The sequence below is a fragment of the Trichomycterus rosablanca genome, chromosome 4 (genome assembly GCF_030014385.1).
Source record: "Trichomycterus rosablanca isolate fTriRos1 chromosome 4, fTriRos1.hap1, whole genome shotgun sequence".
NCBI lineage: Eukaryota > Metazoa > Chordata > Actinopteri > Siluriformes > Trichomycteridae > Trichomycterus > Trichomycterus rosablanca.
In genome coordinates, this window is record NC_085991.1 from 20,088,942 (window position 1) to 20,107,418 (window position 18,477).

General features: G+C 39.8%; 1 protein-coding gene across 1 annotated transcript in view; it reads right to left on the reverse strand.

Annotated features, from left to right (window-relative positions):
* carmil3 (capping protein regulator and myosin 1 linker 3) overlaps window positions 1-16,675 on the reverse strand; it is a 122,127-nt gene extending 105,452 nt beyond the window's left edge. Inside the window, exon 1 of the mRNA XM_062993936.1 lies at window positions 16,483-16,675. Coding sequence (XP_062850006.1) covers window positions 16,483-16,618 — 136 coding nt within the window. The 5' untranslated portion in view covers window positions 16,619-16,675. The remainder of the gene's footprint in view (window positions 1-16,482) is intronic.
* Window positions 16,676-18,477: the final 1,802 nt, after the last annotated feature.

Genomic DNA, 18,477 nt, shown 5'->3' on the forward strand with positions numbered 1-18,477 from the left:
ATGTCATTTGTAAGTTCTTTTACACTTATGTTTAAAAAGACACAACTGCAGGCATCATAATTCACAATATCTCTTGCACTCACATTGCATTTTTATCACATTTATTATACCACTCTGGCAGGGATCTGTGTAATGAAAACGAATAGAAAGCAGGAATAAAATACTGATTTATATGTACAACAATAATAATTTTTAATAATCATTTTAATCATGTGATCCTGAGCTTTGTACTTTTTTAATTAGTGGTGACAATTTTCTTCCATTAATTTATTTAACATATCTGTGTTTCTACTGTACTTGTTAACATATACTTTTTATTCATATTTAAAACAATTGTACTTTGTTAATTTTAGCTTAAAGAAGTCTTTGGGAAAAATTAATTAGCTTTTAGCAGCATTGTGGTTCAATTTTCACAAATTGTATGTATTTTCCCAACGTTACAAGGGTCTCTCCTTACAAGGACTTACAGTTTTCTCCATGTTTATCTCTAGTTTTTTTCCTCCATGAATATTTAATTAATATGTTCAGTAAATCACTTCATTCATGTTACTAACATATAATGCTGCAGTAACATGATAACCTTTGCAATGGGTTAACTTTGCAGTGGTTATGACACCCTTGTAATCTTATGCTGAGAAGTCTTGCTTGGGGTATTAAAAGGGAGTGAATTATAGTACAGTTTATTGCCTATTGATTTGCAGTGACTGCTGACATCTCACTCTAATGTTTCTTACTATTAGTCTTATAATTGTTGCAAAATCATGTGTCATTTATGTCCAGGAATGGATTTACAAACTGTAGACTTTATTGACATTTGTATGGTTTTTGGTTTAGATCTATAACTTTGTCCATTTAAATGTTTGATAATTTTGTCCTTAAAAGAACCACCACAACTGGTACGTATTGTGTAAAACCTTCCTAAACAGTGGCAACATTTTAAACAAAACGTTACCGTATGAATACCTAAAACATTTTCTATTTTATAAATTGTTTTTTAAGCTGCTTAGTTTATGTTTTGTTTATATTGATACATAGACATATAATATTTTAGGTGAATATATAAACTAGTAATATAACAACACAAGTGTCAAGTCTATTTATATAGCACTTTTTATAACAGACATAATTTCAAAGCAACTTTACAGAACATAGAACCAAAAATTCCCTGTTGATCAAGCCAAGAGCAACATTACATTTAAGTGGTATTTTAAGTACAATAACGTGTTCTAAGAATAAACACAACAGTGCAGGTCAACAGGATTGTCACAGTAACAATATTACATAATCACTTTTTTTCATGTGTTTTTTTTTTTTGATGTGTGTGTTGGGGTGGTGGTGTGGCGTCTATGTATTTTTATGGTAAAATTATCAGTGTGACGTAGATTAGATTTCTCTACTTTCTCTTCGCTGTTTGTACATGCATTTGAAATTTAAAAAAAAATGTTGGCCCATTCTTCTTTGCAGAACTGTTTTAATTGAAGCTACATGAAAGGGTTTTTAATTTACTGCCCAATTAAGGTCTTGCCACAACATCTCAATGAGATTTAAGTCAGAACAATTCCAAAATCCTAATGTTGTTTTTTTTAAAGCCTTTCAGATGTTGACCTGTTTGTGTGCTTTGGATCATTGTTCTGCTAAAAACCCAACTGCACTTGAGCTTTAGGTCACAAACTGACTGATTATCCTTTTCTAATAGAGAGCAGAATTCACGGTTCTATCAAAGTGTTGCTGAGGGCAGACCCAGACCATCACGATACCACCATCATGTCTGAATGTTGCTATGATGTTTTTTACGGTTGAATGCAGTGTTAATGTTATGCCAGATGTAACAGGAGCTATGTCCGCCAAAAACTTCCACCTTTGACTCATCAGTCCGCAAAATGATGCCTTAAAGTCTTTGGGGTCATCTAGATGTTTTTGGCAACGTGACATCGGCCTTTGTGTTCTAGGGGGGAAATTACCTTTTCACATAAGGCTGAACAGCATTTTTCTTCAATAAATGAAATCATCATTAAAAAACAGTTTATATTCAGTCACCATCAGAAATATGCAACCCCTCAAAGAAAATAAGAATAAACTATTCTGCAGAGCTTGATTTATATGTCAAGCGTTTCTCAATTAGTTTCTCAGTCACATTGTCAAGACTGCTAATTCCTGCAGCAGAAAAACACCTCCACATCATCACTAACCTGTATCCCAGAACTCTGCAGGCCTAATCAAATTCCCTTAAGTTTATTTTGTAGTAACAGTTTTCTTTTTTGTCCTGATGAGATTGCTAAGGCTTCTGGATGAATAACTCAGCTTTCAGTAATTATTTGAAAACCAGGTGTTGGGCCAAGCTGAAAATTGTTCGCATAAAAAGCCTCAAATGCTTTCTAGGGTACACAGAGTACACACAGATGTGGGAAGCATGTCGCCGTGGGTGTGAAGCTCCGAGAGCATGAATTTCGACCTGTGCTTCCAACAATTCATCTAGCAGATCTGCTCTTTTTCAGCTGAAGTACAGATTACTAGCTGATCACAGTGCTTATTAAATATTGCAGCCCAAACTTAAGAGACATTTTTCATAATTTGCAAGTCATTTTATTCACTAAAGGAGTTTTCCTCTTTCATTCTGGCCAGTGTTTACATCCCAGCCTAAGCCACCATGAGTCACTCAAACTGCTAACACTTACATATTATTGCTGATCTTAAAACCCTGCACTGCAAACCCTGACTGATCAGATAACCAACTTAGAATTAAAGGAGTCTTCATAATCCTTTGGGACTTAAGCAGAGCAAAGTAACTTACTACCAAAATACAGGAAGCATATTAACTGTCCACTGTGGATAGTGACACACGGGTCCACTGCTACACCGTTCCTAAAGATGCCTTTCACTCTGCTGCCCAGGCAGCTTTAAGGCACACTGATCACTGCTTGGTTTATCTTTTTCCATTCTATAGACAAAAAAACTTAAAATATGTTGTAATATTTCATAAAACATAATGTAGTACAACAGCAAAAAAAAGACCAGAAAGGTAACACAAGAAATGTAAGACTGTGTTGAATGTATCTGGTCATGTTCCGGTAGCTCTGAAAACTTCTGTTGTTACTCCCATAATTAAAAAACCTGATTTAGATAGCTCCATATTAAGTAACTACAGACCAATATCTAATCTCGCATTTATTGCAAAAATTCTGGAACGTGTCGTGGCATCCCAGCTACTAGACTACATGAATTCTAACAATCTTTTTGACACCTTTCAATCTGGTTTTCGTGCCCGTCATAGCACAGAGACTGCACTTTTGTGTGTACTCAACGACCTTCTTCTTTCCTCTGATAAAGATTTTGCATCTATCCTTTTACTCCTTGATCTTACTGCTGCTTTTGACACGGTTAACCATGAAATTCTCATAACCCGGCTCTCTGACATTGGTTTTTCCGGCATAGTTTTGACTTGGTTTAAATCTTATCTATCTGATAGGCATCACTTTGTTGGCATAGGTAAACACACATCTGATGTTGCTCCTGTTAAGCAGGGTGTCCCCCAGGGCTCAGTATTGGGACCGTTGCTGTTTCTTATTTACATCCTGCCCCTTGGTGAAATTTTCCGTCACCATGGGTTAAATTTTCACTGCTACGCTGACAACACCCAGGTTTATCTAAACCTTATACCATCTGATCCTTTTCCACCCCCATCCCTCACCGAGTGCATCTGTGATCTCAACTCATGGCTGTGTGCAAACTTTCTTCTATTGAATGCCCATAAGACGGAGTATCTCATTATTGGCTCCAAATTGGCTGTCTCTTCTCTCACTAACACATCCCTCACTATTGCTGGTATCGCTGTTCAGTCTTCTTCTAAGGCACGTAATCTCGGGGTGCTGCTCGACCCTCCCCTGTCACTGGAGCCACATATCAATTCATTGGCAAAGTCTGCCTTCTTCCAGCTTCGAAAGGTCACCCGTTTGCGTCCGTTCCTTTCGTTTAAAGCTGCGGAGACCCTGGTACATGCCTTTGTCACTTCCAAACTCGACTATTGCAATTCTCTCCTTTATGGACTTCCTTCAAAATCCCTCCGACCCTTGCAGATTGCTCAGAATGCTGCTGTACTGACCCGGTCAAAAAAACATGAACATATCACCCCGGTACTTGAACAACTCCATTGGCTCCCTGTCAAAAAACTTATCCAATATAAAATTTTAGTGCTCGCTTTCAAGGCACTTCATGGTCTGGCTCCCTTGTATCTGGCTGATCTTTTACATCGCTATGTCCCTTCCTGCAGGCTAAGATCGTTTGATGCTGGTCTCCTTGTTATACCTAGGTTTAGGTTGACCACCATGGGTGGTAGATCATTTAGTGTTGCTGCCCCGACACTGTAAAACTCTCTTCCTCTCCCTCTTCATCTCTCTTCCTCTCTCTCTGAGTTTAAATCTCTTCTTAAAACGTTCTTGTTTACTCAACATTTTCATTCTCGTGTTTCTATTAGATTTTTGTTCTTGACTGTAATTACTTTGTGAAGCGTCCTTGGGTATTATAAAAGGCGCTATATAAGTTGAATGTATTATTATTATTATTATTAATGTACTGATTGGAAAATCTTTGAGGCTGCAACTGACAACCTAGATGAACTGACTGACACTGTGACATCATACATCCGTTTTTGCAAAGAATTGTGTGTGCCAGCCAAAACCTTCTAAACATACAATATTACCAAGCCATTGTTCACAACACAGTTTAGCCAGGCTAAGTGGAAATATGGCCCTGCACAAAAAGACCAGAAACTCACTGTCAAATGAGGTCAAAGTGGCTGAAAGAAGCTGCACTGAAAAGCTGAAAAACTAAATCCTAAATCAGTACGGTGAGGCCTTTAAGACATCACAAACCATAGAAAAACCCATCACCCCTTCCATAGCAAACAAAGGCTGATGATCTGAATGACTTCTATTGCTCCCTCTGACACTCATGCTGCACTTAAAATATGTGAAGTAGATGTGAGCAGGCTCTTTCAGAGATAGAAGACCAGGAAAGCACAGGGTCCAGATAGTGTTTCCCTCTCCTGTCCTAAGGCCTGTACTGACGAACTGCCTTTAATATTCACTCAGATATTTATCAGATCACTAGCGGTGTGCGAAGCCCCCTCCTGTTGTAAATGCTGCACCATCATCCTGACCAAGAAGCACTTCACCACAAGACTGAAAGACTATAGGACTGTCTGTGGTCATGATGTCGTTTGAACAACTGCTTTTGGCCCACCTGAAAAATGTCACTGGACACCTGATGGACCCCCTGTAGTTTGCATACCTGGCAAAAAGGTCAGCAGATGACTTAACATGGGTCTGCACTACATTCTGCAACACCTTGACTGCCCAAGGTCATATGCAAATATCACTTCAGCTTGCATTCACCAAAATCATTTCCGAAATACCCTCCTCCAAGCCCTTCCAGATCACTGTGTCCCGCTGCCACCTTATTCAGTGGATCACTTGCTTTCTGACAAGCAGGAAACAGTAGGTGCAGATGAAGGAAGTCTTTTTTATGGTGGACAGACAGACTGGTGCACTTCAAGGGTGAATACTCTCCCCACTGCTCTTCTCTACAATATTGGCGGAACCTCTTTAAATACTATAACTAGTTATGCTCTGTTCCAAGAAATAGTATCCTCTACTAAGAATGTAAGAATGATGAACCCATTCGTTATTTCTAGTTTTCCAATCCATACAAGTCGTGTGAAAACAAATAGTTTAACAGATATGTTTGATAGCAACCTCTCTTTTGACCTCCATGTTAATCGCATCACCAAAACTGCTTTCTTTCATCTAAAAAACATAGCACGTCTACGTCCATCACTCTCCTTTTCTGCCGCCGAAATCTTGATTCATGCTTTTATTACATCCAGAATTGATTATTGCAATAGCATCCTTTATGGTACATCTAACAAAATCCTAAAAAAACTTCAGTATATCCAGAATTCAGCTGCTCGCCTCCTTACTCATACTCGCTCCCGTGATCATATTACACCTGTTCTCCAAAAACTTCATTGGCTTCCCGTTGCTCAACGCATTCAATTCAAAATTATTCTATTCACTCACAAAGCTCTCCATAATCAGGCCCCATTCTACCTCACCGACCTGCTCCATCAGCACATTCCCTCCCGTAGCCTTCGCTCTTCTGAGGCTAACCTACTGTCCATACCCTCTAGGACCAAGCACCGGACCTGGGGTGACAGGGCCTTTTCCATAGCTGCTCCATCTTTATGGAATGCTCTCCCCAAACACCTACGAGATTGTCCTGACCTGTCCAAATTCAAGTCACTTCTCAAAACTCATCTATTCAGAGTAGCATTTAACTTGTAACAACACGAAATAAATGCTTTTATTTTTGCTATTCTTTTTAATAGTTTTTATACTTAGATCACGACAGAAATGTGAAGTCCTAGATCCTAAAACTTGTAAAGTTTTCAGTTTCCTGATTGCATGTGAATCTGTCCTGTTTCTGTCTAATTTTAAGAAATTGTTCTATATTTGTTGTTCTCTCTCATAATTTAGCTAATTTTTAATGAACTGTCTTATGCTGCTCTCTTTGTTTTTATCTTAATTATTCTTGATGTTGATGTACTATTTTGATTTTGTACTATGATTTGTATGGTGTATGTATTTGTTTTGATTATTTGTCTTATGTAAAGCGTCTTTGAGTATCTTGAAAAGCGCTATATAAATAAAATGTATTATTATTATTATTATTATTATATGTAACAGATCCATATAAACACAGGACACACATCCATTGTACAAATGTACCATTGTGCTTGTAACTTTTATAGTGTTCATTTGTATTCCTAGGTAAGGTAAGCTTCTGGTTAAAGTGTATATTTTTTGCTGTAACTTGTTCTAGACTCTATCTTTGTAACTTTGATTATTAACATTGCTAGAATTGAAGTAGCATTTAAGTAGCATTTAACTATTGTTAAAAGATAGTCTGTTGATGCATTAATCTGTGTTTTGCTGATTGGTTAAAGTGGCTTCGGGTGCCTATTGTTGGAGGCCTAGCTGAGAATTGAGGGGCAGGGCTAAGCTTAGTATAAAATTAAATCTCCGCTACAGACGGTACCGTCTGGTCTTCTCTATCACTAGGTTTTTTTCTACTAATCTAAACTAACTTGGGGAAGTACTATCTCTGACATTGTTCAATCTATCAAACTTTTTTCTCAGCATGTGCTACTCAAACATTCCTGTGCTTATATCTCACAGACCCTGCAGACATCAGAGGGCACATTACAGAAGCAGCAATGCCAGCAACCTCATCTACCCCCAACTGTTGCAACAGTCTCAAACAGTGGTGGTAGGTGGGGTCTGGAACTGTCAATCAGCCGTCCAGAAAGCTGACTTTATCTCAGCTTTTGCACTTTCTCACAGCCTTGACTTCCTGGCACTGACTGAGACATGGATCACCACAGAGAACTCAGCAACACCAGCAGCCTTATCCTCTGCCTACACCTTCTCTCATACACCGAGAGGATCTGGTAGGGGTGGTGGTACAGGTTTGCTCCTGACCAGGAAATGGCAATTCACTACTGTGAATGTTTCTTACCTTAACATTTCATCTTTTGAATTTCATGCTATTACTGTTACTTTTCCGATTACTCTTCATATCATTGTCATTTACAGACCACCTGGCGCACTGGGAGACTTCATAGAAGAGCTGGATGTTCTTCTGAGTTTCTTCCCTTCAGATGGAACTCCTCTGACTCTTCTTGGTGACTTTAATCTCCCTACACTTCAGTCCTCCTGTCTTCTTCCTCTTCTTTCATCTTTCGACCTCCTCTTTAACCACAGCCCTCCTACACACAAAGGAGGCAATCTTCTGGACCTGGTCTTCAGCCATCCAGCTTCTGCTCTGGACCTCACTGTCACCCCACTCCACCTCTCTGACCATCACTTTGTGTCCTTCTCTCTCTGTCTCCCAACTCTTCCTACCTCCAACCACACTTTCACCCTTACAACACGCCCCAATCTTCACTCTTTATCTCCCTCCCTGCTGATCTCCACCATCCTAACTTCACTACCTAACCCTGACATGCTTGCTACCCTTCCACTCAACTCCGCAACTAATACTCTACTCTCTTCTCTTTCAACATCCCTCGATCAGCTCTGTACTCCTACCCTCAAACGAGGAAAACCTTCTCACCCTGCTCCTTGGCTTTCAGATGCACTGCGCAGCAACAGAAGAGAATTAAGGGCAGCTGAGAGAAAGTGGAGGAAATCTAAGCTCGGTGTTGATCTTCACTCCTACCACGATCTGCTGTCCAGGTTCTCATCTGACGTGACTGCTGCAAAAACATCTTTTTACAAAGCCAGGCTTGAACAATCTGCTGCTGACCCACGTAAGCTTCATGCTATCTTTTTCTCTCTTCTAAACCCTCCTCCTCCTCCCCCTTCTGCCTCTCTCACTGCTACTGACTTTTCAACATTCTTTCAGGACAAGATCGACAAAATCAATCAATCCTTCTCTCCGACTGACCCACTTTCAACTGACCCTCAACCCACCAACACACTCACCAGCTTCACCCCACTCACCATGGATGAGGTTACACAGCTCCTCTCATCCAGCAATCCCACTACATGCACACTTGAATAAATAAATATGCATAAATAAAGTTGACTTGACTTGACTTGACCCTATACCATCCACCATCCTCAAAGACATCTCACAGGACCTAATCCCCTCCATCACACCCATCATCAACAACTCCCTGACATCAGGTGTTGTCCCTACTGCTTTTAAGAAAGCTCAGGTCATTCCCCTTCTTAAGAAACCTACACTAGACACTACAGACATTAACAACTACAGACCTGTCTCACTCCTCTCTTTTCTATCCAAAATTCTTGAACGTGCTGTCTATAACCAACTATCTGCCTTTCTCACTCAGAATGACCTCCACGATCCGTACCAGTCTGGCTTCAAGGCAGCACATTCTACAGAAACAGCTCTTGTAGCTGTTACTGAGAAGCTTCATGCAGCCAAACTGTCATCTGTCCTTATTCTTCTTGACCTCTCTGCAGCCTTCGACACAGTGAATCACAGCATTCTCCTGACCACTCTCTCCAACCTTGGAGTAACAGGTTCAGCATGGCAATGGATGGCCTCCTACCTGGAAGGGCGCTCCTACCAAGTGTCATGGAGGGGATCCATATCTCCCCCATGCACTCTCTCAACCGGTGTTCCTCAGGGCTCTGTACTTGGCCCACTTCTTTTCTCGATCTACACCCGCTCTCTGGGCAAGGTCATAGCCTCCCATGGCTTCTCCTACCACTCCTATGCAGATGACACTCAGCTCGTTCTGTCCTTTCCTCCTTCAGACACGCAAGTCTCAGCTCGCATCTCAGCATGTCTGCAAGATATCTCACAATGGATGTCGGCTCATCATCTAAAACTTAATCCCAGCAAGACAGAGATGTTGCTCATTCCTGGAGATCAGTCTCCAACCCAGGACCTAGTCATTTCTCTGGATGACTCCCAGATCAGACCATCTGATAAGGTAAGAAGTCTTGGTGTTGTCCTTGATAACCAGCTGACATTCTCTCCTCATATAGCCAACATGACAAGATCGTGCCGGTTCCTCCTGTACAACATCAGGAAGATTCGTCCATTTCTCTCCAGGGAAGCTACCCAGATTCTGGTGCAATCACTTGTAATCTCACGGTTGGACTACTGCAACTCCCTTCTGGCTGGAGCGCCCATGTCCACTATTAAACCCTTACAGCTCATTCAAAATGCAGCTGCACGTCTGGTTTTTAACCAGCCCAAACACTGCCACATCACCCCACTGCTACGTTCTCTTCACTGGCTTCCTGTAGCTGCACGCATTCAGTTTAAAACACTGATGCTCGCCTACAAAGCCAAAAATGGACCAGCCCCAAGCTACCTTCGTGGCCTAATCAAACCCCGCTCTGTACCACGCAACCTCCGAGCCTCTAGTCTCGCTCGACTTGATCCTCCACCCAGGACTCGAGGAAGACGAGCATCAAGGCTGTTCTCTGTTCTAGCGCCGAAGTGGTGGAATGAACTTCCTCTGTCTGTCCGAACATCTGAGTCTCTTGCTATCTTTAAAAAACGATTAAAAACTCACCTTTTTACTAATCACTTAGGCTGACTTGTACTTATTTACTAACATTTTGTTCCATTCTTTTCCATTTCCAAAAAAAATGAAATGTTCACTATAGAAGCACTTCTGTAAGTCGCTCTGGATAAGAGCGTCTGCTAAATGCTGAAAATGTAAATGTAAATGTTATTGTATAATTATGATAAATTATAAATACATTCTCATTAAATTATTAATATACAAATATAGGTACAGTCATAAAAAAAGATGGCAAAAAATAAATATACTAATGTAACAAAATTATGGAAACCTAAAACATCTCCTACAACCCTACTTGTTATCTATAGTGCCTACATCTTCGTATGTAGGTTATGTTAAGCGTTATTGCTACAAAAACCTATGGCAAATTTCCAGCAAGTTATTATTATTATTATTATTATTATGTGTTTGATACCAGCAAATACGTAAATGCACTGGTATTGAACACAGATTATAATAGTGCTATTAGTATAGTGTTAAAGGTGATTACACACATGAATCACAGATCATGCACTGTCAGTTGAATATGAATATCACATTTTCTACTGGTGTGTGTGTGTGTGCATGAGAGAAGATAACAGCTTGTGGCTAACCCGATTCCCCTCATAAAGATACTTCAAAGCAGCTAACCCATCTCACTCTTCACCACACACACACACAGTTGCTGACAGATGAAAACGTACCCAAGCATACAGTGGGGCCAAAAAGTATTTAGTCAGCCACTGATTGTGCAAGTTCTCCTACTTAGAAAGATGAGAGAGGTCTGTAATTTTCATCATAGGTACACTTCAACTATGAGAGACAAAATGAGAAAAAGAAATCCAGGAAATCACATTGTAGGATTTTTAAAGAATTTATTTGTAAATTATGGTGGAAAATAAGTATTTGGTCAATAACAAAAGTTCAACTCAATACTTTGTAACATAACCTTTGTTGGCAATGACAGAGGTCAAACGTTTCCTGTAAGTCTTCACCAGGTTTGCACACAATGTAGCTGGTATTTTGGCCCATTCCTCCATGCAGATCTCCTCTAGAGCAGTGATGTTTTGGGGCTGTCGCTGGGCAACACGGACTTTCAACTCCCTCCACAAATTTTCTATGGGGTTGAGGTCTGGAGACTGGTTAGGCCACTCCAGGACCTTGAAATGCTTTTTACGGAGCCACTCCTTCGTTGCCCGAGCGGTGTGTTTGGGATCATTGTCAGGCTGGAAGACCCAGCCACGTTCCATCTTCAATGCTCTCACTGATGGAAGGAGGTTTTGGCTTAAAATCTCACGATACATGGTCCCGTTCATTCTTCCCTTAACACGGATCAGTCGTCCTGTCCCCTTTGCAGAAAAACAGCCCCAAAGCATGATGTTTCCACCCCCATGCTTCACAGTAGGTATGGTGTTCTTGGGATGCAACTCAGCATTCTTCTTCCTCCAAACACGACGAGTTGAGTTTTTACCAAAAAGTTCCATTTTGGTTTCATCTGACCACATGATATTCTCCCAATCCTCTTCTGGATCATCCATATGCTCTCTGGCAAACTTCAGACGGGCCTGGACATGTACTGGCTTAAGCAGGGGGACACGCCTGGCACTGCAGGATTTGAGTCCCTCTCGGCGTAGTGTGTTACTGATGGTAGCCTTTGTTACTTTGGTCCCAGCTCTCTGCAGGTCATTCATCAGGTCCCTCCGTGTAGTTCTGGGATTTTTGCTCACCGTTCTCATGATCATTTTGACCCCACGGGATGAGATCTTGCGTGGGGCCCCAGATCGAGGGAGATTATCAATGGTCTTGTATGTCTTCCATTTTCTTACAATTGCTCCCACAGTTGATTTATTCACACCAACCTGCTTGCCTATTGTAGATTCACTCTTCCCAGCCTGGTGCAGGTCTACAATTTTCTTCCTGGTGTCCTTCGACAGCTCTTTGGTCTTGGCCATGGTTGAGTTTGGAGTCTGACTGTTTGAGGCTGTGGACAGGTGTCTTTTATACAGATAACGAGGTCAAACAGGTGCCATTAATACAGGTAACGAGTGGAGGACAGAAGAGCTTCTTAAAGAAGAAGTTACAGGTCTGTGAGAGCCAGAAATCTTGCTTGTTTGTGGGTGACCAAATACTTATTTTCCACCATAATTTACAAATAAATTCTTTAAAAATCCTACAATGTGATTTCCTGGATTTTTTTTTTCTCATTTTGTCTCTCATAGTTGAAGTGTACCTATGATGAAAATTACAGACCTCTCTCATCTTTCTAAGTAGGAGAACTTGCACAATCAGTGGCTGACTAAATACTTTTTGGCCCCACTGTATGCACTCATTAGGTACATCATACTAATACTGGGAAATAACCCCCACTTGCTGCCAGAATCCCAGAACAGCCTCAGTTATGTTGATTTATAACATAATTGTATAATTTCATTTCTACAGATTCTCCTTTTTATCACATGCCAAAAGTGTTTTTTTATTTTATTTTAAATCTGGTCATTGGGGAGGCCATTGCAAGACACTAAACTATCATGTTTATGAAGCCAGTTTGATATGTCTTGTATAATAAACCCTGGTATCATCCTAAATGAGAAAATTACAGAATGAACATGGGCATCACTTCTAGGTACACATCATTTGGCATTAAAACAATGCTCAGTTAGTAATAATGTCTGACAAAAAACATTCCTTACTCCATTGCATTACATTAATGGCAGATTTATGTTGTTAACAGTGAGTTCTAAACCTGCATATGTGCATATTACAAACCAAGTTGAGATTCATCACGTCAGTATTCTCCCAACTGTTCTCTTTTGATGAACCTGTTCCTACTGAACTCTTAAAATCCCAAAGTGTGTTCCTGCTGTTGTGTAGCCCACCTATGTCTAGGCTCTCCGTATTGTGTTGTGGAATACTTCTAGGCGCAAAATGGTTACTGCTGCCTCCTGTCAACCTGAACCAGTGCAAAAACTGTGCACAGGTATCTATATCAGCTGTTTCTGACTTCATCCAGTCTTACACTGTCCGCCCCTTTTTTCTCACCGTAAAAAAATTTCTTCTGTGATTATGGATGAATAGTACGACGGCGTATTAGGGCCACTAAAGAAATGTTTTTTTTTATTTGTTCTGAGATTAAAGTCGATATTATTCTGAGATTAAAGTCGACATTATTCTGAGATTAAAGTCGATATTATTCTGAGATTAAAGTCGATATCATTCTGAGATTAAAGTCGATATTATTCTGAGATTAAAGTCGAAGTAATATGGCCATAGCAGCCGCCTCGTGTTAAAATGAGTGATGTTCATGATTTGGTGAAGTTATACTTTCGCATCGGTTTTACGAATAAAGAAATCCTCAATCTCTTGGCACAACAGCACCGGATTGTTATTAGCATAAGGACGCTGAAACGGATTTGCAGTAAACTGCATTTATTTAGAAGAAAGAACCAGACGGACTTAGAGGAAATCTTCTCTTTTGTTGAAGCGGAACTTGCGGGTAGTGGCAGGCTACAAGGCTATCGGTGGTTACATCTCCGTGCTGTTCGAAGAGGGTTTGTAGTTTCACAGAAGACGATGAGAATGATCATCAAAATGATCGATCCCGAAGGAGTGCAACTCCGGCGCGCTCGGCGTCTGCGCCGTCGCCAGTACTGCAACCGAGGCCCCAACGCTTTATGGCATATGGACTCGTATGATAAACTAAAGCCTTATGGCATTGCTATAAATGGTTGCATTGACGGATTTAGTCGCCATGTCATGTGGATGGAGGCGTACAACACGAATAACGACCCAAAAGTAATTGCGGGTTATTGGATAAGCACAGTAACGCGCATTGGAGGCTGCCCTCAGCGCCTGCGTGCCGATCCAGGTACTGAGAATGGGCATGTGAGGGAAATGCAGATGTTTTTACGCAGAAATCACTCGGACCCTTACGCAGGAGAGAGAAGTTTCATTTATGGATGCAGCACGGCAAACCAACGCATAGAATCGTGGTGGGGCATTCTGCGTAAACAAAGTGGACAGTTCTGGATGGACATTTTCCAGACGCTCAGAGATGATGGACATTTTTCCGGTGACTTCTTGGACAGAAATCTGATACAGTTCTGCTTCCTTAACCTAATTCAGGTAGGCTCTATAGCCACAGGCTACACCTTCTGTATTTATATTCATCAGTTATGTATTGCCAGATTGTTTTTATTAAGCTACCTTCACTACATTTGATCAGAAACAGCTATAGTCTGTAATTAATCTGTCTATTAATCTAAACCATTTATTAATGTAATAGCACCACCAAAAGGTATTATTTTGTTGGCAGACAATTCCAGGCACAAGTCACTCTTACAAAAAAGTCCAGCAACATTGCTGTCACATTCAGTTGTACCAGCAAAACACACTACTATGTTAGTGCCACTGCTGTGATGATAATATTCTACCACCAAAATAGCTTTACCAACAAATCAGCTGCGATCCCATCGTACCAGCAGTCTTTTACCACTAACGGTCAAGTTAGGGGTTGGCTGATAAATTGTGGAGCAAGAGACGAGACACGGTGACTAATTGTAGGTGTGCTTGGTAAACTGGTCATTGAAGCCAGGTATAAGATGTTGACAATATAAAGTTTTGATAACATTTTAATGACGTATATGTTTAACTAAACTTATGACTCAACACAGGCTTTTTGAATGACAAGTGTCCCATATATTGATGCAGGTAAATGTTCTGTGCAGATTTTTTGTTGGGACAGTAGTTGAACTAAGTTTTACATATTTATGTTCATGCAGGAGGAACTAGACGAAGTTGTGAGGACATGGAACTCCCATCAAATAAGGTCAAGGCCAGGAATTCCAGGAAGACGCCCATTTTTAATGTACTGCATGCCACAGATTTATGGTGCAGGGGAGGACAAACTCAAATATGTGCTTCCAGAAGAGGTCACTGTTTGCAAAGAGGAATGCACCCCAAAATCCCAGTTCCCCTGTGATGAAACAGTCTTTGAGCTTTGTGCTCTTCTTATTGATGAAAATGGCTGGGATGCTCCTGTTGATGCATACCATGCAGCTGAACTGTACATTCTCTTAAGAAATCAAATACTAGATAATATCTAGAACTGAGCTTCTCAACACCAGCTATGGGGATCCACTGATGAGCTGAGCCAAGCCAGTGGGTTCTCGGAACTGAAGTCACTTTCTAAGAGATTGTGTCTGTAGTTATATTAAAATAAATGTGTTTATATGCATGCATCTGACAAAATAAAAATGCAATAATTTCACATATATAGTGTCTGTCTATTTATTTTACGACAGCGTATTAGGGCCACTTTAAAGAAATTTTTTTTTTAGTTTTGATTTTGAGAATAAAGTCATATAAGTTTCGATTTCGAGATTAAAGTCAAAATAATAACGAGATTAAAGTCAAAATAATTACGAGATTAAAGTCAAAATAATTACGAGATTAAAGTCAAAATAATAACGAGATTAAAGTCGAAATAATAACGAGATTAAAGTCAAAATAATTACGAGATTAAAGTCAAAATAATTACGAGATTAAAGTCAAAATATTATAGCCATAGCAACCTCCTTGTGTTGAAATAAGGGGTGTTCATGATTTGTTATACTTTCATATCAGTTACACAAATAAAGAAATCATCACTCTCCTGCACATCAGCACCAGTTTGTTATTAGTATAAGGACAATGAAACGGCCTTGTAATAAACTGGGTTTATTTAGAGGAACGTGCAGCACCGGTGCGCTCGGTGTCTGCGTCGTCGCCGGTACCTCAACCGAGCCTTATGGACTCGTACGATAAACTAAAACCGTATGACATCGCTATAAATGATTGCAGTGACATGTATAGTCGTCATGTCATGTGGATGGAAGTGTACAATACAAACAGCCACCCAAAAATAATCGCGGGTTATTGGATAACCACAGTAACACTCATTATAAACTGCCATCAGCGCATGCATGCCGATCCAGGTACTGAGACCCGAGTTTCTCTGAACTGACAAACCTGTGACGGCTGCACACTCTCTGGCCATAATATTTCAACTTTAATCTCAGAATAATGTCGACTTTAATCTCAGAATAATGTCGACTTTAATCTCAGAATAATGTCGACTTTAATCTCAGAATAATATCGACTTTAATCTCAGAATAATATCGACTTTAATCTCAGAATAATATCGACTTTAATCTCAGAAAAAGAAAAAAAAAATTCTTTAGTGGCCCTAATACGCCGTCGTAGAATAGTCTTAAAATGTACAATTTGGCATGTTTATTACTGAAACCAGCCCATCTGGCACCAACAAGCATGTCAGGGTCAATAAGGAGAAAAGTGTCGAATGTTTCAGGCCGTCCGGTCTGTGTATGTGCTGAATCATTTACCTGTCATCTCCAAGCTCACGCTCACAAAGCCCGCAGGAACGTCGTCTTTAGAAGCCATGATGCGCGTTTGCAGTTTAGGAGGTCCTGCGTGTGTATGCGTGCCCTTCGTCTTCACGAAGCTTATCAAGTAGCTCATTCAGCGACTCTCATTCTTCTGTGTATGAACATACAATATCATATATAAAACAGAAGAGGAAGAGAGAGTAACAGAAAAGAGCATTACGAATCGTTATAGTGAACCGACTCTTTAAAACTATTCCTTAAATGAGTCGACCCACATGAATCAAATTATTTCGGTTGATTTGCAAACATTACGCTTTAATAAGCGATAATCTCTAAAAAAAAAAAAAACATTTAAATACAGCACAAATTGCACATCAAAATAAACACAGACTCATAGATTCATACTTCGACTCGTTCGTGTTTGCTTATTTAGATTTTTTCGTCCTGTGTGGTTATAGTGTTTATACCAGGCTTTAAATCAATAAACTTCACAACACAGCTTATAGGTAGAGAAAAATATTGCATTTGTATGTTTGATATTTTTATATTATCTAACAAGAGTTCTCGATCATCCATGAAGAACCAATGCTAACAACTAAAGTCTGCTCTTGAATGGTTAAAATTTATCTGGCACCTGATTGGGCTGTATATATTTAATAATTTGCACAGTTTTGTTATAACGGTCAGCTACTGGCATAATCCATCATTACCATGTTAAAACACAACAAATGCTGATTCATTTGTGCTATATTAGGCTCTAAATGAAAATGTCACCAAACCTAATTTTTGTCTAACTGGGTTTTGTTTGTTTTATATAGCCTATATTGATTTCATATTAATCTTATATTTATTATCTGTTTTATTTTAAACAAAAATTTGTTGTGACTAGATTTCACTGCTTATTTTCTGCTGTGTGAAGAAAAAACCTAATTTGTCTTTTCAGTTCTGAGCTGTAATGAGATGTAATAGTAGGAGTCTCGATGCTGGTAATAGCAGTGTCTGGGTCCTAAGGATTAGAATCCCAGGCTGCATGATGTGAACTTATCCATTAAGGGGACATATATATCAGTGCGGATCCCAAGCCTGTTTAACACACACACACACACACACACACACACACACACACACACACACACACACACATAATTTTGTTAAAAGAAAAGGTGACAGAAGAAAAGACCTGAGTGACTTCGATAAGGGCCAAATCATTATGGCCAGACAACTGGCATTCCCAAAACAGCACCTGCAGACAGTGGTTTAAAGAGGAACAAGCCACAGACTGGCCATAGGACATGAAGGCTTTGGCATCTGGTACTGGCGTTCAAATTGCAGTTCATTTTAACGCTGCTCATAAGATAAATATGTCATAGCCCACAGTGCATTGAACTGTTGTGTGTACAGGGCTGTGTGCTTGTAGGTCAGCCAAAGTGCCCATGCTAACTCCTCTCCACCGCTGAGAGCACCAACCAATACTGTTTTAGTTAAATTAATGTGCTTGGCTTAGCACATGTGTATTCTTCATCTAAGGAAGAGATACCACCAGGATGCATTGTAGGACACCTCACCCTGCAATGCACAGAAGTTGAAAGACCTGCTAGTATTGTCCTGGTACCACTGAGCACCTTAAACATTGTTATTCTTTTAGACTCACCTGGGACAGCTCCATATTAATGCCCATGTTTTAAAATGTGATTTCCAACTACACCAATAAACTAAATTATTCATATAAGTAAAATAAAACCAGCTCATTAATTAATAATGTTACAGTCTTTATTTTTACAAAACAAATTTTAAAAGGATAAATTGTAAATATATCCGTATAGTTTTAAAAGCATGCAGTTTTGTATGTTTACTTCTGAATGTATTTTTTTTATTCATGTACTGTTTAATCCCTTGATGATATGTGTTAGTGTAAATGTACTAAGACAGCACCAAGGCAGTCTTAAAGTTTATTTGAAAGAGCTTTATTTTAAAGATAACTAGTTTTAAGGC